Below are 24,270 nucleotides of genomic sequence, written 5' to 3'. Positions count from 1 at the left end.
AACTCACAATGTCTTAGCTGAAGAGGCTGCCAACAACTTGAAACCACAGCAAATGCTCCCATTCACTTCTCTCAGGAGAGCCAGGACAGGTGGACTTCAAGACTTTGGTAAAGCCAAATATTTTGGTTTCCTTTGCCCTTCCTGCTCTGCCAGGAACTGCCTGCACACACCTCACTCTCCCCACAGAGAGGAGTGTGTTGGAATAGGCGCAGCAAACAAGAACTGGACTCTAAGTTGTAATTAGGGAATCTGCAGAGTCAAAATAATGGGATGAAAGAACACCCTCTAAGCTGGGACAGTTGTCAAAATGACACTTAAGAAAATCTCTGAAAATTATCCATAGATCTTACAAGTTCATACATTTTCAGTATCAAAATAGGCAAGAATCCATTTGTCTTAACAAGTTCTGGTAAAAATATTAGGTTTTATGAATGGAATGAGAGTTGATGAAGATAAATACATTGATTTAAACCACAAAGTTTAGCAGTGAGTTTTATTTACCTATAATTTCAATAGAGAGACCCCATTTTACTAGGTATCTTTCCTGTTCTAAAGGTGATACTGAATCTTTATGCAAAGTCATTTTGCTACACAAATGGACACTTATGTTCTCTCTGCTGGGTCAGAAGTTAAAAGTGGGAACCACACAAGAAGTTTGGGTGGGCAATTACTGTTATATTTTCACAATCTACTGTTTTTCTTTCTGCTCAGCACAAAACAGACACAAGTAAGAACAGTAACTATGCAAGAGCAAAATCTGAGAGAAATAAGAGATCCAAGAAGAAATGGAGGCCACTATCTGACATTTTAAAAGGGCAAATTGAAAGCAATCAACACCCAACAGAATGCTCAATGTAAGATGAGGTGATAGCTTAGGATATACTTAGGATGGTGTAATGAGGCTAACAAGTGCTGTGTGTTTTAATGTAAATTAACACAAGATAATCTCTTCACATATTTAAGTGATGCACTTCAAGTTAATTAATACATATTTAATAGAAGTCTTCTTGAACAGCTGTTATTTACTTCTGGAGTTTCTACACATTAGCACTGCCTGCTTTGTTCTGCTCTGAAGTTGTTCATGCTCCAAAGTACTTTAACAACTTGGGCTGTATAAAAATTGAGCAGTCTTCCCAAAAGAGACAGGCTTTCTGATAACTTAATATTTTCACGTTAAATATTCAAACACTTTCTGAACAAAAGGTCAAATTCTACTTACAGCATCTGTGTGAAACAGGCAAGCAGATGCTTAATGCTGCTAGACAAATACTTCTGGCACAAAGAATGATATAGAACTGGTGATCACTCACATTTTCAGGCTTTAAAATCAGCTTTCCTTTACTTCTGTTCCCTAAATTCTTCACTTATCATTCATATGTAACAATACAGACCCAAATTATGGCCTGGTCCTTCCACAAGTATTACACAGTGATGTGTGAAATGAAATCCTGACAGTGAAAGTGCTGTCTTACAGCACTGAAGGCATGAGTATTACACCAACTCATTAGGGCTTCTGCCTTAAACAACTACTGCATATGACATTACTGCCTTTAGACCTGGAATACAGCAGTGAGGAAGTTTTCATTTACCCCTCCATTCTATTCAGATGAAAATCCATTTGAGTTTCAGGCACTTGTGAGGTTTTTTAGGCATAAGTAGGAACCATTCAAGAAACATGCAGGTAACATATTTTACCACTCTCAGTGATGAATGTGACTCTTGACAACAGTTACCAGTTTCTTTGAAAACAACTATCATCGACACTGAATAATCCTTGGTGGTGGAGCAGTTGTAGTTTCCAGCTGACTGCTTGAAGATTTTTACTCTTCTTATGGCTGGCTAGTGCTCACTGCTTGCATGTCAGCCTTTCCAGCTTACGGGTTTACTGAAAACACCTTTCAAAGTTGGCAACAAATGTATCAGTACATATCTGATGGGAAAACTTCATTAAAACCTCTGTGCAATGATGTGTGGAAACATATGCAACCTGTGAAAGGCCTGAAAACAGCCCTAAATGCACAAAGGTCAAACACACATACAGATTTAAGCACACTGATATTACAGGTATTTTAATCAATTCTTTTACTTAATGTGGTGTTTTTCACATTAGAGAGGACGTAGAATGGCATTCAATACTCAGGATAAGAATTAAAGGCTAAATCAGAACAATGTTTTACCTGGTAAATACACTGTGGCTGAGTAAATGTGTGAAAGACAGATGCAGAAACCATCTTCATGATCCTTTAATACTGCACTGCCTATACCAGCAGCCTGGAGTTAGAGCTGCAGATGCAAAGAATGAGGAGAATTATCCTAATTGCCTACCCACCAGTCCCATGAGTGTGGCTGGTACAAGACTGGATTATGTTCCAGCTAGAGAATCATTTTCCTGACCCCTACAAAGCCAGAGGGTGTTCCTGCTGCTACAAGAGGAACAGTGAGAACAAGTGATGGGGTCCAGGTTAAGATGCCAGTGTAAATGTGGACTTCAACAAAATAGTGTCAGCAACAATAATCAGGCACCTGAAAGGATTTCTATACATTGGAACTGTCAGTGTATTTAGGAAAAAAAGGGAGAAAAGCCATGGTTGTCACAGGGTCTAAAGAATCTCTTTTCCAGCAGGTCAACACACGAAAGTCATTTCATTGCTTTTGATGGGAATCATGTGGGAGACTGACTAGTCCAGAAAACAGAAACCTGAGCAGACAATCTCAAACCATTAACAAAACTAAAATTTCTTGAAAATCTTTTTGCCTTTGGAAGGAAGACATCTCTTTTGTTCAGAGCAGAATAGGCACTCTGCCAGCTGACACAAAAAGTGTCTTTGCATACTTGCTTTGATATTTACAATATAACTTTCAGCAGCGTCAGCAGAAGTTTCATGTATAGATGTCAAAGAGAGATTCCAGAGGGCAAACTTTGCTCCCAGTCCCAAGGAATGAAAACATTTGCCCACATTTTATACAGCCATGACATAACAGGTATTCTTTGGGTTCTTTGAAACTTCTTAGAGCTAAAATATCAAATTCAAGGGGAATCTCTTGCAACATACACTATGAGACTAATATTTTTCCTCTACATTTGACAGGAAAAATGAAAATCCATGTTTAGCTGTTAGCTTTGGTAGAAAGGTTTCTGTCACACTTATATCTCATGTATTAGAAGAAACGTGTCAGGTTTTAGCACTGCTAATACTAATCTGGAGAGGTTACAAAGCTGTAGGTGCTTGTTGAAAAATAATAAACCTTTATTAAAACTTCCAATTTTTGCAAAAACATGTTGACTAAATTCCAACTCTATTTAAAATATATTTACATTTATTCTCTAATAAGTATTGTAAGTAAATCAATATCCCAATTATCTTAAACTTTTTTCTGTCCCACAATTACTTCATTTTTGTAATAAATGCACAATTCTAATGAAAAAATAATGATCTTGAACTTTAAAAGAGCCCTTCATTTGAAGAGATGAAAGTGCTGTACATCCATTCATTCATTATGTCTTACAGCCCCTGTGTGATGTAGGTACTATTATAATTTTAAAGATGGGAAAACTGAAAGGCTAATTAACTTGTCCAATTTACAATACTTTTAGCTGTAAACTTAGGGCATCCTACTGTACTTTTAGGCAAAACAGAACTCAGCTCACCTGTGAAGAATATTTACTAAAAATTCTTAAACTCCATACCCATTTTAGTTAGAGGAGAGAATATATCACACAAGCCTTCAGGAAGGTGCTGCCTAAAAACAAACATCAGAGCACCAGTTCAGTGTAAAATGTCACCGTGTTTCCCAACTAGTTATGGAGATGAGGTGCATTTTTATTTGATGTTCTTCACCATTCAGCCACACATTTGTGCTTTAATTCCGTACAATGTACCACACTGCTTTTCTACATGTACACACACAAACAAATAACTGTTTACTGACAAACTCATTCCCTCAGTGTACTTATGCATTCCACAAATTTCTTTACTCGGTCGGGATCAACAGCATTTGCCCAATAACCTTCTTTCTTGAAATACGAACCAATTATTAGAGCACTTGCATCCAAGTAATTCCTCACATTCTCCAGAGTCACTCCAGACCCAATCAGCACAGGAATCTTCACAGCGTGCTTAACCTCTGAAGAGAAGAAAACCAAAATTAAGGTTAAGCCCTGCCTTTGAAACTATCAATAAATACTCTGATTTTCCTAGTTTTCCAACAAAAAAAAGGTATCAAGAAATTCATGATCACAGTCTGTATTACTTTACCATAGAATGAAACAAGTTCTCTAGAAAAAACACCTTTAGCTCTAAACAGCTGTTAAGAAATAAAAAAAACCCCTCACTTTTTGCATTATGTTCTATGAAACACTTCATATATTTGCTTGTATGAAAGACAGCTGTGATCACACAGACACCAGTGATAGCTCCAGCTAGTTGTCCAAAAAGCAAAAGCTAGAAAGAGAGGTGGCTTTTATTGTACTAGAAATGACAATGGAACAAAAAATCCACTTATTTTTCCTATATTCAATGTTACTTAATCAACTGACCTTTTATCTGCTCCAAAAGAAGAAATAATAAAAAAATGAGGCTCAAAATACTACAGACCCACATCATCTGTCAGGCACAGGGGTGAATTTCAGCCCATGGGTCTGGTGAACACATTCACTGTGAAATGTGTGTGTTCTCACTGTGCAGAAACTGCATTATGGCTCAGTTACAAGAGTTCACATCTTTTAGAATAAAACCAAAAAGGGATGGTGGTTGTTTTGAGCATGAAGAAGTTCCCCATAGGTAAATGAAACATTATTACAGTATTTGCTACAGAGTTTGGGTCTGTACTAGCTCAGGGGGTGAGGGTGGGGGAAGCCCAGTTCAAGAATTACTAAAGCATCCTTCTCACCCTCATTTCAAACTGACCATGCTAAGAGTCACTCGTGGGGCTGGATGCTTCATCCCTTAGAGAAACATTGTGAGGCATTATTTCTGACCTTTAAAAACATATAAATTGGCTTAATTGGTGATTATCTGATGTAAGGTGGTTATAGCTTGAGGGGACTAGGGAAAGCACACACGCAACAAATAAAAGTCTGCTTCAAAACACTGCGTAAATGAAGTTTCATCAGAAGCCTAACTTATTAATTATGCTTCAGGGAAGACTACTTATTTATCACCTTCCTACTTCACTGAAGAAAGGCGATCAATTAAAATGCTCTTGAATCTCTTTTTAGGTCACATGCCCTACCATTTTTCCATCTAGGAACAATAACTCCCTAAAAACATTTTTACACAAAAATGGAACCATTCCACAAGCCCTTCCTGAAAATGTAAAACAGATCAGATGGCTCATGCTTATATGATTGAAACTTTAGTTATTTCTATGCATATTTGATATTCTTAGTCACTCTGTTTACAGCAACAAAATACTTAATTTGTAGTTATTTGTAGCATTATTACTGATATCCTGTTCCAGAAAAATCAGAGGGTTTTTTGTATAATACCTATGTGGTCTTAGCAATATCCTGTCTGCTTTACACCAATACCAATGCAAAATTAAGGTGCTACAACTGACCACAGATTTGTGCAGCAGTACTTTAATGTATACCCAGAAGAACTGTGCTTCAAGTCAATATTTGTTTTTATGACAAATGCATGAGGCACAGTAGCAGGTAGTGGATTCATAATTATTTCACATCAGCAGGAAAAATGAAGAGCCAAATAATTAAACAGAGCATGTTCACATGGGTCTGAGGCAATAGCTCAGCCCCACTAGGCAAAGAGAAAACCCAGTGAAATCTGAGGCTGATCTGAAACTCTAAAACACCCCAAAAGCTTTCCAAAGAAGTGAGGTATCCAACTGCTGCTGTGATCCACACATGACACATGGAGTCTACACACACCTCCTGTGCTGGAGATTTATTCAGACTGACAATGTGAAGAATGGCAAAGGAAGTCTCAGCGTGCAGTGAGACTGCATTACCTCATTAAAAATGCTACAGATGCTACTTTTAAGTCCTTTCCAAGCACATCAAGCCTAAAGTTGATTAGTAGAAGGTGTTTTGTCTATTGGCTGTGTTAATACAAATTCTAACCTGTAAAAGAAAATAAAGCAACAGCAGTGAGATGTGCTTTCGTATGGCAATGTTCAGTCACTGTCAAAATGTCTCTAAACACAGAGCTTTGCTTTAAATCTCTCAGCTTTCTTGGCGTTCTTTTTCTGACTTTTTTTCTTTTGACACAGCGAGAAAAAGGAGACAATTTTGTGATGTTACAGTAACAAGACAAGTTCAGACAACTTGCACGTTTCTCTGTTTCAATGGACTGTAACTAGAGGGCACTGTGCTCTTTCTTGTGGCAGCACAGCTGCAGAGAGGTCTTTAATAAAATCCAATGAAATCGTGCTTCGTTGCAAAGCACAATGAAAGCATTTGAGCTATGGTATGCACAAGTTTCATGAAATAAAGGCCAAATGCTCCTAGCTTGAAGACAATGATGAAGAGTGGAGTAAAAATAAGCACCACTGTGCCAATAACTTGCTCGACTACTCTTCTTTAACAGCTTTTTCATTGCAGTGATCACTGTACCGTACACAACACTATGTTTATGGTAATGCTCCACTGTAACACATTTTTGGTTTTTAATTCAAAGGACTTGTTCTCTGTCATTAAATTCTAGGGCTTAGAAAAAGTACTGATCACTCACACCTCCTGTTTATCTCTGAGGGTACCACAAAGGCAGCAGCCTCTATTTTGACAATCAAAAGGTACGAGGGTGAATCAGTCTTGATTCCCCTTTTATGAACAATAATCAAGGAGGTGACAGTCACAGCCAGCTGTTGGATTTCATTATGCACTTGTTTGCCACTGGTTCCTCAGCTGAGGCACTTTGCTTTGTACAAAGAGATAACTGAGCAGTCAATACACAAAGCTCTGGTCACTTAAAATACAGACTGAATGCCAAGCAGGTATTCCAGCAGTTATATATGAAGAAAAAGCCTGATAGAATCACACACTCCAACCAAAGAACATGCCACACAGCAGCAAACTGGAATAAACTTCTATAACCTCTTAAATGAAAAGATGGTTTATTAATGAATTGCAATTGAAAATGCTCAGCTATAATTCTTGCTCCTTAACAACATGAAGTCTTATTTTCAGAGCTCCTACTGCATCGCCCACTGGAGCCCTGGTGTGCCCAGGCATCCTGGAGCACAGTGCCAGCCCCTGCCAGGAGCAGTGCTGGGAGGTGCCTACGAGAAGGCAGCGATTCAAACTACAAACAAAACCTGACTGAACACAGTTCTCTGGCTTGACAGGGAAACACTCACTCCCCACACCCCACCACAAATCAGTCAATTCTACACAAAGACACAAAGGCAAAACCACTTCTATATTACTGCACAACAAAGCTGAAAAAAAAGACGTGACAAAAATCTCATCTGTCTTTTGGTTCTGCTTTCAAGAGATGCTTTGCAGTGTGATGAAAGGTGCCCAATTGTGTGTATCACTGTAATACAGCACTTCCAGGGCTGCATAAATTCGTGAAATGCAAAATTTCACTCGCATCAACACCAACTTTGTAGAATGTAGATCTGATCCCTTTTAAGAATCTCCTGACATAGATATGCCTAATTTGTCATTTCCTTATACTGTGGAATACTGATTTTTAACTTCTTCTCTTAACTGTTTTAAGACAACATCCTTCTCAGGAGAGGCTCTGCTAACATCCAAAATGCTGTGATCTAAGTAAAATAAACCCATGATCTGCAGGCTCTTGCTTTCATAACACAAATCCAAACACAAAATTAATGTGTACTTCATTACAGCTGCCAACTCTGATTCATTTTGTTCTTTGGACCCAGAAGGAGAACAAGACAGAGACTGACATGTTTGTTCACATGAAAGAAAAGCACAAGCCATGATACTGTCTGGTTGAAGTCCTCTAACAAAAAACCTCTGAGCCTACAGGTTAGGTTTTGCTCTCTGATGCAGGAAATCAATGCAGATTGCACAAGCATATGTGAAAGCAGAATTTAACCCAGGATTTTGCCCAAAGAGAAATATTTTTTTTAATAATTTAATCTGCATTAATACATTAACTGCAGGGAGGTATGGAGCTCTAGATTAAAGAAATTTTGCAGTCTCTAAAGGATGCTTAGCTTTCAGCATCACCTGTCCCATGTATCAACATTCATCTTAAATGCTTTTAAGCATGTATGATATACATTAAACCCCAAAAACACTGAATTACTTCACGTTATTTCAAAAGATGATTGAGGTCCAGGTTATCTATGGCAAGTAAAGTATATTTTTCATACTGATCTGTTAACATAAGTTGAATACAATACACTGCACTGGAGCTTCAAAAAACCCTCAGTTAAAGTATGTCAGAAAGAGTAAAACCTTAAAAATACACATTCTATTTTATGTAGCGAGACATTCAAATTCAGGTCATTAATCTAAATTAAAAATAGTGATGAAAATTAAACGCCCCCATGATAGAACTTTAATTCTAGCATGGGAGCAATACAGTTTCATGAAGTCAGCCCAAACTTATGCCAATATGAAAATATGAAGAATCATAGCACTTTTACAAAGGTCAGAACTCATATGTCAAATGAGGTTCCCTTGATAAAAAGTCCACACTACTTAAAAATTATTTTGATGTTAATATCTTCCTATCTACCAATTAACTTGTACTCTTCCTGAAAATCTTCCAGGCAGTACTTTCCCTGGTATTACTGTTTGGATTGCTGCCTTATCAAAATGCCCCTTTTCTTGCAGGACTTTCATTCTCACCGTGAAAGGTAAAAATACTTAACTCGTCAATGGAAGGATTTATAATTAGAGTCCTTATAACGCTATAAAGTAGCTTTTTCTTACATTAGGACTTTTTAGAAATTAAGCGGTGATTTTTTTTGGTTAAGTTACAGCATCATGCAAAAGCTTGAAATCATTGTCGTTTTTGTCCTGCCATACCATTGCTTAGAAACATACCAAAGCAAATCTGAACTGAACAGCACCTCAAACATTAATTCTGCTGGATAAAATCACACCCACAGGGAAGCGTTTATTCTCTTTCCTCTTTCTCTCCTTAAGGAATGGAGAGATTTCCCCTTAAGCGAACATACAGATTTCTACACTAATTCAGAGGTCAGTGCCTGTTGTGCAAGGTTTGGATGACATCCCTCACCTTGCAGCTCCCGTGGGTCCGTGGGCAGCCCGGTGGCCGTGCCAGTCAGCACAACCCCATCGGCCAGGAAGAGCTGGGCAGCCTCGGCTGTCTGGGCCACGCTCACATCGGCCGTCAGCGCGTGGGCACTGCAAAGCACGACCATGGTTACTGCCAGCACACAGTTCTTATCCACATCCTGCGATTTAGACTGTTTTTCTGCCAGAACAACCAAGGGCAGGTTTTGTGAGGGAGGGCAAGTGTCCTGTTTTAAACTAGGAAACGTTGCAATCAGATCAAGAGGAAAAAAATAACCTTTTCCATCGGAGAAGCAGAACTGCTCAGACTGTTGCTTCAGGTCTCCTGTCTCTAAAGAGTGATTGCTAAGTGTGAACCACCAAGTGTCAATTGAGAGGGCTGCTTACATGTTGAGCACCTGTGTTTCAGTGATGTTGAACACACAGAGCTCTCTGACTTCAAGTGGGAGCTGTGGATGTTCATTCATAAATCAGATCCTGCTGCCTGGAGCAGAATCAACAACCTCCATGTCATTCCAGAAGTCCAACTAACTGAAAGTATAGTTATTACCTATGATATAATCACAGGAATCCTCTTACACAGCAATTACAAGCATCAATTACCTGCAACCCAGCTGCTGAACAGCAGGCTTTGATGTATGGGTGACACAATTTGAAACCTGTAACAATAGCAGCTATTAATTTAAATGGTCCTGAACTTGGAAAGAATGCCAGCCATTGCTGTTTCAACATCTGACTCTGTTCTTTCTGTATTTCCATTTAAAGAGAAAACAACAGCTATGGCCAATGTGTTGCACTGCTGAGTAGTGATGGCACCAACCCCTTTGCTCCATCACTCTGTATGGACAACACTTGGGACAGGGCATGTTCTGGCCATTTTCAGTGGCAGCACATGTGTCAATGGATGGAAAAGGAAGTCACTCCCTTTCTACAGCTGGGAAAAGGCAGGCCTAGGTACCTAACACTAACAACAACATTGAAAAAGGGCTCAAGAGTAGTTGGCATCCTAAAACTAGAACAAGGAAGGTAGTTGGAACATAGCAAGCAGGCTACAAAATCAGTTTCTCCTCATTTACAGAACAAGAGCATAGCAGCTCTCAGTGGCAGGTGTATTTTTCTACATTAAAAAAATCAACCAACGACATTTTCTTCTGAGCTTTAAATCTGCCTGAAACAATAACCTCATTTCCTTTCTTAAAAAGTAATCCCTTTGAACAATGGAAAGTATAATCCAAATATCAATTCATCAGTCAAGACTAAGAAAAAAAGTGACATGATGCAATCAATTTCTTTTACATATATTGGAAAGAAACCACTTTGAAAGTACCTGGAAAGCTTAATTTCACCACATTGTTTACTTCATATTTTGAAATGTATTACTTGCTTATTATATATTTAAGATCCTCCAGACTTGGCTATTCTCATGATTACTCACATCCTACATACAAACATTTTAATTAGGTTATTTAGTATGTATAATACATTGCACTTGAGCAGTTCTACTGAAGGGAAAAAAATAACCAAAACAGAGAGTGACATCTAAATAGCTGAAAGTACTATGTGACAGGTAAGATAAAGCATCAGCAGAAAAGAAACTGGATTCAACTGTCATAAGTTCCTTCTGTTTGATAATCATAGAACATAACTTGTACATAGACAGCACTGATTTAAGTAAAAGAAGTCAGGGTTACTGGCAGGAAGGAGAAGAAATATTTTTAAAATGACAAAATATTATGATTTGGATGCTTTAGTATGGCAACTGCTTACATAACTAAAAAATAACCTTGGATGCATAAAACCTCCAGGAAGAAAATTTCTTTCAATATAATAGGCATATACACAAGTATACAGAATCTCACTTGATACCAGATGCAAGACTTTTACAGTGTGCATTTTTAAATCCTGAAGGTTAAACAACTACAAAGTGCACAGATACAGCAACGTGCAACTTCCAGGTGCAAATTCATTTTTAAACATATCCCCTAACAGCACTGCAAGACCTTGTTTAAATAATAAACTACTCCCAATATCATTAATTGTTCTGACACTAAATTGACATTAAAAAATAAACCAGGAAATGAAGACAAATAAGATGATGATTAGATTCATAGCTTAAAAATATTGTTTATATTTACCTATGTTTCTTTTTAATATCGGCAAAAATCTGAATGTTCTCTGCTCCAATTTGTTTCCTGTATCGTAGCAGGTCACCTGCACAGGCATTTATAATCCCTTCATCAGCCACATGAGAAAACACAAACCCTTCAGCCCGGATAAAATCAAGACCTGAAAACAATAAAAAGCAATATTTTAGCTAAAACTGATGACTGGAAAACAGAAACACTAAAACCAAACAAAAATCCACCTTACTGCCCTTCTTATTTGATCCCAACACAAGCTCAATGCTGCTTTTCCACAAATGTAGGTTTTACATGCTTTATTTTCACCCATATTCTGATTTTGTTCCATCTTGCTGCTTTCAGCTCCCACCTCTCCCACAGAGCCCATTAGTTTTCTCCCTGTCCCTGTGGTTTCCTTCTCTTTCCCAGCCCCTCAGTTTGTTCCTGTGTGGCTCAGAAGAGGCAGCTGCACACCCTGCCCTGCCTCTTGCCTTAATGTGCACATGCTGACAGAGGAGCAGGTAGGTCAAAACACAGCTCCTTTTAACTTGCACCTCTTCCCTCTTTCCAGAAACTCTTTCCCTGGATTACTTCTCTCCCAACATCTATTCCCTTGTTAAATGTGCCTCCAGTTGGCCATCAGGTCAAAAACCATCAAGAACAGAGACACAAAAAAGCATTGTCAACTTTCCTTAGGAAATTAGGCATGAAAACACAGCCTGAAACACATTATACACAACCCATCTGATTCCATCTGAATGTAGCATGTTTTCTTCACAGCACCACATCAATAAATTACTTGTAGAGCTGGGCCAAAGATACAAAAAATAAGCTCTGGGAAGAGTGAAATATTTTCCACTCTACTCCAAACTTACTCCAACCATCAGTTCCACCATGTCTTTTCAACATGAGCTGCATCATATTCATTAATTTTTCACACTAGGAAGCTTTTGTGGGATAGATACTTAAAAGGAAGATTACAAACAGTAATTACTTCACACAGGCCATTCACTGACCATCAGGGACCCCTACACAGCCTTGAAATATCTGTGTTGTAATACTGAAGCCTTGGACCACAGTGTAATAAGCCCTCAGTTGTGAGGCACAAGATTGAATTCTGACTCCCTTATTGTATTCCCCTCTTCTCTCCAGTCTTTCATAGCCCTGAAGTTTTATTTCACCTGTCACTTAATATCTGTGTAAAAGCTCTGCACTCATCTTGTGCACTTTTGCTGTTACTCCAGTTTGCTTTAGAGGGCTCTTCCAAGCTGCTGCTGCTCCAGCTTTGGAATCAGCTGCACATTTAATTAGAGCTGACATACCACAGAAAGCAATGCATGTGGAAGCAGCCATCAAGAATGCAATCCCACCCACCAGAGAACTGCTTAGGCAACAGAAGCATCACCTTAGCACATCTCAGATATAAACATAAACGATCTTGGAAATTTATTTACCAAACGACAAGGTGCCTGTTTATTTCAAAATCTCAGTTTCATTCCAAAAGCCCTGAAGTTGCAGAAACAGAGGCTTATGCCTGATAGAGAAGAGCCTGTATTGCTTAGCAACACAGACTCCAGCTAACAAGAAACATCACAGATGGATGCCAAATGAAATGCAAGCTGTCCTGTGCCTTGAGATTAGCAGGTGAAAAGCATGGAATATTCTCAGGATCCAAAGACAAGAGTGTGCCACAACTACAGCTACAGGTGCTTGTAGCCATTGGGAAATCAATACACTGCAAACAGCCTGACTGAGATTTCTGCATCTGGGAAAGAAACCTATAGGTTCTATTACAACATCCAAGCTTACAGTACAACTCAGGGTTAAATAAGAAAAACTATTTCTCTAATCATAAGACTATCAATGAGTCTAGAGACATGTTACTTTCATGCAATCAATATTTAACTCCAGACAGGAGCTATTCATTGAGAAATTTCATTTATTAAGAAGTCACTGCTTACATGTTTGTTGATGCTTGGTTTGTGTTTCATTAATTTAGTAATTTAAGACTTTTTGTTAAACATTAGTATGGTACTTAGTTTAACACGGCTGCACTCTTGATCTGGGTTTTTGGAGGCCATGAAAATACAAATTTTAACCAAGTGTAATAGGTGCAGGCACCATATCATTACCCTTCTGTTTTATGAAGCCATAATCAGATTCCGCTAATGAATTCATTTTTACGCTCATAAAGTTGTGAGAGTGATACTAGTGCTTACTTTCACATTTGGCAATCTGAAAAGTAATAGCTGTTGAATAGTTAATAGGCAGTCCCATTTCTGACTTACATGAGAACAAAACATTTTGTTGTCTCATTGGAAAACAAGAACAGGAAGTTTCCAATGCAACCTAATAAACAGAACTTTAAGATTATATTAAGAGTGTGGAATTAATTAACCAGCCACAGCAGCCCCTGCTCAAGGAACTTGAGCTTCTCTCTTTCTCAAAAGTGAGTCCCCCACTATTTTCCTACCATTGCCCCACACCTTTGCTGAAGCACCAAGTGCAAACACAATTTTCCTGGCATTCCATCCTTTAATGTCTAATTGAATTAATAAATGTTTCTTAAGGAACCAAATTAAATTACAAAAAAAAATCTCAACCTCCTCAGATGCCTCATCCCCTGATTTATTACTGTTATTTTTCAGATCTATCCAAGACCTTGCCAAGCTGCTAGGAAAATTCAGTAATTTCATCTGTTACTATTTGGCTACTCACCACACATTTATTAGCATAACCACACGTTGCTGAAGTTGAGCTCCTAGTCACACTGTAAACCTGCTGATTTTCCCCTGCCCTTTACAAAATAAAATCAATACCTTCTCCTAGACACCATTTATAAATTCCCTGTATGGTTCTCTTCAGAGCAGTTATTTGTACCAAAGATAGGAATTTCCACAGGGAAAATGAAATGACTGCATAGTAGGCTTTTTATCTAAAATACCTTCAGCAAGTGTTTTTGTAGTGAAAGCATACAGGACTTGCTTTATTAATAGCCACCTATTAAAATTGTATTGACATTAAAGTCACTACTAACTTTCTACAGAAAAAGTACTCAAGGATTTTCTACCTACAAAGTACCACTCCCTCTACTATGGTTTTGGTTAAAGTGATTTTCTTTTTGCTTTCCTGTTCAAAGCACTTGAGACAGCCGTTTTTAGAGAAGTGCAATGAAATGCATTAAACACAGGCCCTTCCTGGCTGGTGTTCTCCAGTTACAGAGCAAATAGTGCAGAACAGAAGTAGAGCTGAGCAAAACCTGAGCCCTCCAGGAATCCTCTCCCTCATTAATAATTGCTGAAAGAGAAATACATTGTTCCCACACCATATTCCTTATTTAGTGATGATTTTTGCTCCTCAAAGGATGCATAACTCACAATTTGACCACTGCTTTTAAAAACAAGGTGTGTAATATTTTTGCCAACAGCTATTACTTTATGTATCTCACATGAATGCAATCTCTAAAAACAAACTGGATTCTCTTAGGGATTTTATTTTAGGTTTTCATTCAGGTTCTGCTGCAGCAATAAAAACCAGGTTTTGTCATTTTGTCAAGTAGCTGGATTGAGAATGGCAACTTCTGATTCAAAAGCACACAAAACAATCTGAGATCAAAACACATCTACTTAACAAGAATGCAAAACTTTCAGAAGATATGGAGCATAATTAAAATGGCCACTGCAAATAGGTTACCCTTCACCATTGTACCTGATGTATGGTTTCCTGTTAACACCAGCATCTTCTGCCTGGTTCTATGAATTTTTTACATTCAAAAATGTGCAACCTTACTGCAATCACATAAACAATTCGGGAAGAAAAAACCCATGCATTAACACTTTAATTTATGAATTTAGGAATGACAAGCTTTCTACATTAAGCCAACCTCCATTTTTACATCATGAAATGTTACATATGAAAAACTAAAATTACTTCAGAAAGTAGCTCTTACTTCAGTAAGAGCAGAAAGGGTAGCAAGTCTAGGATTCATGCAATAAAGATAGATTAATTTATATTTCATTTCCCCAAAGGCAATTTAAGTAGTTTGGTTACCTGTACACTCAATTTTTGTTATTATATAAAAAGCTTCATTCCATTCATTCATTAAAAAAGGACAAGGAGAACTTAGTTTTAATGGATAACAGTAGTAGCAACAACATATAATTAGATGCTGAAAGAGGATGCTTAACCACAGTGGGTTAAATTGATCCTCAAATATAATTTAACTCAAGTAAATAGAGTTACACCAAAGGTGGCTTTTAGACATGAGTAGGTTTAAACTAATCATTATATTGAGACAGGTTTCACTAGAAAGCTGCAGCAGCGGCCTTGGAATTTTCAGCTGCCTCCAACTGAAGCAGCGCACAAGTATCATCTATTACAATCAAGCAGGCACCTTTCTCAAAAATCTAATTTCTGCGTTTTCAGGGTACAGTGAGCTTTTCATGTCTCATTTTTCACGGGATCTATGTTAGCACAACGCGCAATTGTGGTGAGCAAATGCCATGGCAAACACCAGCGACGAGTGGTGTGTCAGTGCCGTTACCTGCGGCCAGAGCCACCGCCAGCGCCGGGCGGTTCGCAGCGCTCAGGACCTGCACGCCCAGCGCCAGCCGAGGGCAGCTCTGCCTCACCGCAGCACCAACCACTGCCAGGGCTGCAGTGACCTCTGGCCCAGGGCACAGCGTGTACGGAACGTCGTGCATGTTTTCGATTATCAAGCCATCCTGGGGAGATTATTATAAAAAAAATATGGTTACACAGTGCAAAAAGGAACTAAAGAACATGGCTAGTTTGCCACTAAAGTAAACAATAAATAACACAGAGAAGTATGGACACCACACACAGACCAGTATGATCAAGTGATTGCCTCCCTTATTACACACTGCACACGGTTTATATAGGGTTAAGGCTACGTTCAGTTGGCTAAATTGAACCTCACACCATCTAACTGCAAATCCCAATTGGTTATAAACCATATCTCACAAGTCCAATGTTTTGGTGAACTTATCCTGACTGTTTTCAGGAACATCTCTGGTGTGCTGTGAGAAGCCTCAGGAGTTCTCATGCAAAACCTGCGGCGGGAGTTGCTAAGAACTCCTGGGGTGATCCCTCCTCCAACAGTCTGCAGCAGCTGCAGTCTCGATTATCCTTAGCTGCTTTCAGTCTCACAGGATCTTATACAGATCTGAATTGCTCACCTTTGATTTTCCTGTACCTACATGCCACTATACTGTTTTGCAGTAAAAGACAAGTTTAAAGGTTTTCCTTCAAAGGCAGGATTATCTGCAGTAAATTGTGTTGATGCATTTGATGCATACAACCACTTATGAGTGCTTTCATCAACAGCATGGTATTTGCAGGGAAATCATGAGGAGAAATAAATGTGATTTTAATTATACATTCATCAATTTGGTTTCCTTTGATCCATCCTAAAATGTGAACTACAGGCAAATGAGTTAAATCCTATACTTCATTAAAAATAGTGTAAAGTCAAACTTCAATTATCCAAGGGGAATACAAGATATTGAGTACATTTGGACAATGGAGGACTTAGAGATAATCAGGGCAATTTTCAATTCAATTATTGTCAGAAAATAAGTGTTATTTGTGACAACTAAAGGAATTTTTTGTTTATTATGCCTATTTGTAGTGTGCCTAACACCATAGTATTAACTATTGATATTTTTCCCGTTCCATATTCAGAATTACTGGAAGGAAGATATCGCTATTTATTATCTATTAGACCTCTCCTTCCACATGGACATACTCTTAGCTAACAACGCAGTGATGATAAAATACTCTGCTGATACAATTTATGCAATTTATTGAAAATCTTTGTACATTACCTGGTACCATGCACTTTTCCAGTCATTGTATATGATATATCAGAAAGTTTTCAACAATAAATCGTATAAAATTTTAGTCAAGGACTTAATAACAAAACTAAAAGTATAGCCTTGAAACATATTCCTGACATGGTATTTTGCATTGGCAGTAAGAATGTTAGAAAAAACTGGACATTTTCCAGGAGCTTCATTCTAAAAATTCAAAAAGTTTAATAGACAAAATAATTGTATACATAGAAGAATATAAGGTCTGCTCTCTGGAATCTTATCCCAAATCTTAATCCTTTAAAATAGAGCTTTACATTTCAAAGATATCGTAACTGAACCAGAATAGCAAAACCAACATTTTTTGGGGAAAAAGTACAACTGGAGATTAAACATAACAGCTTGGCTAAAAATAACAGAGAGAGAATCAGGAAGAGGAAGCCAAAAAAAAATCCCCTTTTTTATAAACTTTCATATGTATTGCTTCTCTAATCTTTGTTGTAGTCTAGAAGCCCTTTTGGCAGTAAAAGATAAGACAGTGTATAAAATGCAGTCAGTATTTAATGGCTAAATTACAGGCTAGGCCACAGACATCATAAATGAATACCTAAACAGAGGATGGGGAAAACTAAGAATGGAAATAATCTGATGGAACAACATGGTCAGTCCAAGCACACGACCTACATATGTTAAGTGCATGAGGGCACAGCTGCCTTTACAAGTTATTTGCAGCTGAATATTGAAATACATAAAATACATGCTGCCAAAAAACAAAGAGACACAACTTATTAATGGAAAAGGAACTCCACATTAGACCTGTGCACTGTTTGGTGCCATTCATCAGCCCAAGAAAACCTGAGTTGGGAAAACCTGATATGACAATCACCCATAACAGCTGTCCTTGACTTTGTATGTAACATCCACATTTTGGCACCTGTGATGGGAGGGAGCCACGTGACAAAGATGACAACCTGTCCCCAGAAAATCCACAGCATTCTCATAAATGGGAATTAAAAAGCCCCACCAATTCTGAGTAACTTTCTCTGGACTGAGGTCAGGACTGTTCCAACAAACCATAACTGACCAAATGGTCTTGTACCTCAGACACAACTGCAGAATCCTTTGTAGTATCAACAGAAAGAGAAATCCCGTAGCCTTTTGACCTCTCTACACATAAATATATTAGGTAATTCTAAACAAGAATACAAAGCTGGCCAGTAGTTGAATATGGCAAAAGGATTAATATAGAACTATAATATTTTAGCAAAACAAACATTAAAAAATGCAATGAACCATGAAATATGGGTAATTCCTCGAGGCCACAAAACATGGAAGCCCTTGGCTCAAGAATGATCTGCTTGGCAACGTCACCAAAATCTGAATACTGGGGAAACTCCAAGCTTATCATAAGGGCCAGGAGCCAGGATCTGCAAAATAGAAGCCCCAGACTTGCAGGCAGCCAAGAATGAAACTCAACATGACACACAGGAAGAAAGGCAACTGGGAACGAGGCTTCAGATACACAGATACACAGTAGCAAAAAAAGCCAGAGAACAGGCTGGCACAATTCCACAGAAATTCCACAGTGAAACTGAGCTTTCTGGGAGTTGCTACTGCTTTGGCAGTTCAGGATTTGCATAAAGCAAATTATTCCATTAGATACATTAATGAATTAATTAATTTAATAAATTATAAAAACTCCTAGCTATAGTACTATGCATAAAAAGTATCTGAATAAATTCCAGCTCAAAATGCAGGCATACGGGAGGATTCCAAAACCTCTCTCTTCTATCTTAAACTTACTATCTTCACTTTCCAGCAACTGTTTCTTCCTATGGCCTGGAGGTCAACAGTTACAATGAATATTTTTGGTAGTACTTTAATATAATGTGTTAATTCTGTTGGTACAAGCCGATAGACTGTTCTTTTGCATATTCTGTTCTGTTTAATTAAAAAAAGAACAACATATGTTGTGCAATACAGAAAGCTGAATTGCAGATGCATTAAGTCAAAGCTTTCTTTTATATTTTATATAAAAATATAACACCACAGATTTCTGTGTTTACTGAATTGGTATGTAAGACAGGCTGCAGTACTATCACACAGCTAATTAAAATGGGGGAAAGAAAACATCTATGCTAAATTAAAGTTCTTGGAACTTAACTTATAGTTCAGACATCTATGGAAACAGCTACTGCATTATACCCTCCAAAGCAGAACTTATTTAGATAGTATGAGACAAAACTCTAGCAAATACCTTATGTATTCCTCTTCCATTCGATATTAAGATAACTTAACTGTTTCTTACATGTAATAGCCTTATTACAAGTAATTCTCAAACAATATATTTCCTTTTCAGTTTGAATAATTTCTGAAGTGCTACATATGTGTAAAGTGCCCTTTGTATCACAGTTTGCTACTGAAAAATAGGTCATTAAAATAGCTCTCTAATTATATAGAAAAATAATTTTCTTAGCTTCATTCCACTTCCAGAAATGACTTCTTAAAAGACTTTAGCTGCGTACATATCACAGCAGAAAAGCCTCAAAAATAGTCACAACACTACAAACCACAACAGGTGGAACAGTTGTGCAAGTTTTAACCCAGCATAGACCTAATGTAACTTTACTCCAGTACAACTTTAAGCTCAGTGTTTCCGCAAAGGGAAAGGTTTTACCTACAAACATGTGCACACCAACACAAACCTTTGCAAGCTCAACAGCCTTGCTCCTTCCAGCAGGAAGGAAAGAAGGGTGGTTTGCACCATACCCATTATTCTACAGGCTCAAGTGTGTACAATTAGAGCGTTTTACCCACCACAGTCATGTGCCCCTTACAAAGGATATCAGGTGCCTTTGCAGAGCATTAATTGCTGTGTCTAAGCACAACTTCCCAGCAATTCCCTTAAAAACTCACCTCCACAGAAGATCACTGCCTTAGTAGAGATAAATAACTATTTTATGTTCTTCTGCACATACCATAGGAGGTGGCTGTAGGGAAGATGCTGTTTTATTCTACTGTGATGTAGCTAAAATTCAAAACATTCACCTCTGTAATCCAAGCTCTAGCTACCTACATATTTCAATTTAGAAATAACAGTTTATTCTGTCTTAACTGTTACCCCGTTTTAAGAGTAACAAGTTTAAAATTCTTCATTTTTAAAAAATGTAAAACATATATTAGCAACTGTCTTTAATGTCAGCTACCCAAGTAGCTACAGTTGGGTGACAGCAGCCTGTAGTCAAGTGATCTATATCAGTGAAACCAGATGGAACGTGTGCTCTATTTTCTGGCTACAAGCAAGTATCAGCCAGGGTGAATGGAATTAATAAAAATTAACTTGGCTATATAGTTTGCATTTTTCTTAAAGAAAAGCAGGTACAAATGGGAGGGACTATAATGCCTCATAGCCTGCTGGTTATAAAATCTTGTCTAGAGAATTTCATTGTTTAGCAACACACGAGTACAAAGCATATACATTTTAAGCACAGATGGTTTCCTAACTGCGCACTCACTTGTTTTCATTACTGTGCTCTAATATCACAAATCTTTCATATTTATTAAGTTAAACTGCTAATGTGTCATGCAAGTCACCTTCCTCTGAATATACTAGGATTTACTTCCAAGTGGAATGCACATGGAGTGAGGAAGACCATATACTTTATTTTTACATGTTAACACCAATTGAAGCAACTTAAGACAATATGTAAACATCTAATAGCAGCAAATGGTTACATATCTTCTAAAAAGCTACTGTAGGCAGCATTTGGAAACACTGTCAGTAGAAACATCCATGTGGGGAAAAAAAAAACCAAAACCTTTAAGTTTTTCTAGCTCTTCTTCCACAAGAAAAACAGAGACTTTTAACAGTTCATTTGGAATACTGAGCAAGAAACACAAAAAATAATCCTACTACAGGAGCAGGAGTTTGCAAGAGTGGTGATCTCTGTGCAAAAGCTAGGAAGCTCCTGAAGTATTTATCAGGAAAACTCTCATTTCTCTTGTACCAGGAAAAATTAAAGAAGTGAATTGCAGAAACTATTAGGCAACCATACTGATATTTATGGAAGCTCTTCTGATTATCTCTGACATTTATAGCATTGAAAAAGGATTTGTTTGTTATACTGCTGTAACACACAAAATCTGTATAGATTTAAGAATGAAGAAGATTGGTGTGGAATGCATAGTGACTTCTACAGGAAATAAACTAAGCATAACTTTAAGCCCTGAATTTGTCCAAATGTGTAGAAAAATGACTGTGTTCCTCTGATCCATCTACCTGACAGGTAGGTTTAAAAATACACTTAGGTTCAGAGTGTGCAATGTACGAGGAGAAAAGGTAAACCAGTTAGATTTGAAACTGCAGAATTTATTGCAGCTGTTGAAAAGACAAAGTTTAAAAGCCAAATTAAAGTTTTTTGTTAGTAGTTTTTAAAACTTGTCTCAAAGCTGCTCCAGGTTTGTGCAGAACAGCAGCAAAGTAACTGCTTCTGTACCCCCCTCACCTTCAGGTATACTTGGTGTCTTCCCCTTGCTGTTAAAGGTTTCAGTGTGTAATTATTATGTAAGGGAAATGGGTGAACAGGCACTGGAACGTGGGGGAATGGCTTTATGAGTTAGAGATGCGCAACCACTTCCTCTGACACAGGAAGACAGAGACTAATATGTGGCACTCTTCAAATCACATCATACCTCATGGTGATACTGTAACAACAAAATGTAAAGTCACAGTACATAATACAGAGCTATTTCACAGCTGTTCTTTCAGCAGGCATGAAAAGGAAGAAAGCTTACTCATCCTGTTCAACTTCCAGCTGGAGACTGTTTTAACTGGCTGGACATCTTGCATGGGCTCATCTCGTTCATAGCCCACCTATGTAAACATCATTCTACCAAAATGCCATTTATCCTTTCAAAACAATTCTGTTCTCAGCATTCTTGCCTAATTTAGCCTTAATAGTGCTCTGCCTATAACCCACTTTGTGTGACTTGTCTTGAATTTGACCTTGGTCTTCTATAATTTAGACTAAGCTCTTGTATTCAAGTTTGTTCCCTCTGCAAAGGATGATCCTAGTTTATACATTAAAATGTTTCAACTGGCCTGTTATTAAAGTTTTGCTCAAAACAGCAGCTCAGAGCAGTGACTGCCTGTTCACTTAAGACATTTTCAAGCCTCATATGCCACCAGAAAATGTTCATAATGCTGTGAGCAGGTCAAAGAAAAAGCACATCAACACCCCAAGATAAGGTGTAATGAAATGTTTAAAACATATCTGACCTTTCAAAAGGACACACACCCTGTTAAAATCTACTGACCTATGAAGATTGCTACACTACTTCAGGTCCAACAGCAATTCTGTCAGCAGTACCTGCCTCTTCTTGCCTCTGGCTGAGACTGGCCTTTTGGGCCTTCTCTTCTGGATGTGTAAAACAGGCGTGTTTGCTGCTGGGGAGCTGAAGAGAAGGGTTAAAGAAAGCAGAAAAGGGCCTAAGATATTTTTTTGTAAGTCCCTGAATTATCTGGACTGTTTTGGTACACAAATGTGGGGTGATTCTGTACCCTACAGGTGCCTGAGGTATGCATGCAGTGTATCAGTGTGCACATGGCATTCCTCCAGGACTGCATGAAACCAGTGTGTCATACAGAGCTAAAAATAGAGTTGCTTGTCAGACTGGATTGATGAAGCACTCTACAGCCAGAGACCAAGAAGGACACCAACAATCCATGCTGAAATCCACTTTCCTTTTTTTTCCTCTTACCCTTTCAATTGACTTGATTCTTAGAAGTTGATGGTAATCCAACTTAGGCAACTTCAATTGTTCTGGGCTCCTCAGTTCAGGAAAGATATTGAGGTGCTGGAGCGGGTCCAGAGAAGAGCAACGAGGCTGGAGAAGGGACTGGAGCACAAGTGCTGTGGGGAGAGGCTGAGGGAGCTGGGGGTGTTTAGCCTGGAGAAGAGGAGGCTCAGAGGTGACCTCAGCCCTGTCTAGAACTACCTGAAGGGATGTTCTAGTCAGGTGGGGGTTGGTCTCTTCTCCCAGGCACTCAGCAATAGGACAAGGGGGCACAGGCTCAAGCTCTGCCAGGGGAAATTGAAGTTGGAGATCAGAAAAAAGTTCTTTCCAGAGAGAGTAATCAGGCATTGCAATGGCCTGCCCACAGAGGGGGTGGATTCACCATCCCTGTAGGTTTTTAAATGGAGATTGGACGTGGCACTGAGTGCCATGAGCTGGTAAACAGACTGGAGCTGGACCAGGAGTTGGACTTGATGATCTCGGAGGTCTTTTCCAATCCAATGGATTCTATGATTCTATGAATCCAAACTTTCTCAACTATTTTGGGTGCAAGTGATACTTACTGTTTCTTTTGTAATCTGGAAGGCCTATGTTGAAATAAAAGATGTAGCTTTAAACATCTCCCTAAATGGTGTGGTTTAGGATGCTTTTGATAAAGTACAGAATCAATTTAAAATCTTGGCTACGCAGAAGAGGTTTTGTGTAATGGTTGCCACAGGAAGAAGGAAATCAAAACTTACGACTCCAGCATCCCTGTAAACTTCTGCCTCTTGACAAGCTTGATCAATGATCTGGGTCAATGGAAGAGAACTTCTTGGTGTACCTGCAAGAATAATGCTGCTTAGGCCAGGACACAAACCCAGAACATGGACAGTAACAGCTCTGGGGTGGAACAGCTACAGGGATTGGCAAACTGAAAGAGGGACATACAGGGTAAACTTGCTAAAAGGCTGCTCTATCTCTTTGTGACATGCCTCAGTGACATCACTTTCCTTAGCTGAACTTGGCACATCTGCTGTAATCATTCAGCTCCTAAATCTAATTTGCAATCTTGAGGAATGTCTGCCATAATCCCTTATTGCAACAGGTCTGCCCTTAGCTTGCTATCCCTGTACATATTATAATTTATCCTGCATTAGTGATGCTCCAATGGACAAAACCAACTTCTCGGTCTGCAGAATAGCCATCCTAAACACCAGTGAGTTTAAAACCAGTTAAAGCTACCTTGAATCTGCAAGGCTGATTGCATTTGACCTTCACCACTAAGTGCTTCAAGGCAGAAAAGAACACATATGGATTTTGTCGGAGTTCCATGAATTTCCATTAA

At 38.4% G+C, this 24,270-nt stretch overlaps 1 protein-coding gene across 6 annotated transcripts in view; it reads right to left on the bottom strand.

Annotated features, from left to right (window-relative positions):
* Positions 1–24,270, bottom strand: part of LOC139677714 (uncharacterized protein F13E9.13, mitochondrial-like) — a 48,571-nt gene that overhangs the window by 23,386 nt on the left and 915 nt on the right. For 3 of the 6 annotated variants that reach the window (XM_071567920.1, XM_071567919.1, XM_071567917.1), the window contains exons 3-8: positions 23,684–23,766; positions 22,908–23,096; positions 15,860–16,040; positions 11,332–11,482; positions 9,180–9,307; positions 4,030–4,125 (exon numbers count right to left, since the gene is read on the bottom strand). In XM_071567920.1, coding sequence (XP_071424021.1) covers positions 4,030–4,125; positions 9,180–9,307; positions 11,332–11,482; positions 15,860–16,040; positions 22,908–23,096; positions 23,684–23,766 — 828 coding nt within the window. Of the gene's footprint in view, positions 1–3,226; positions 4,126–9,179; positions 9,308–11,331; positions 11,483–15,859; positions 16,041–22,907; positions 23,097–23,683; positions 23,767–24,270 lie in introns of those variants that run through there. The other 3 variants (XM_071567915.1, XM_071567918.1, XM_071567921.1) reach the window with 2 other exon arrangements.

This window comes from Pithys albifrons, chromosome 12 (genome assembly GCF_047495875.1).
Source record: "Pithys albifrons albifrons isolate INPA30051 chromosome 12, PitAlb_v1, whole genome shotgun sequence".
In the NCBI taxonomy this organism is placed as follows: domain Eukaryota; kingdom Metazoa; phylum Chordata; class Aves; order Passeriformes; family Thamnophilidae; genus Pithys; species Pithys albifrons.
Note: the sequence above shows the minus strand (reverse complement) of the source record. Positions and strands in the feature narration are given on the sequence as shown.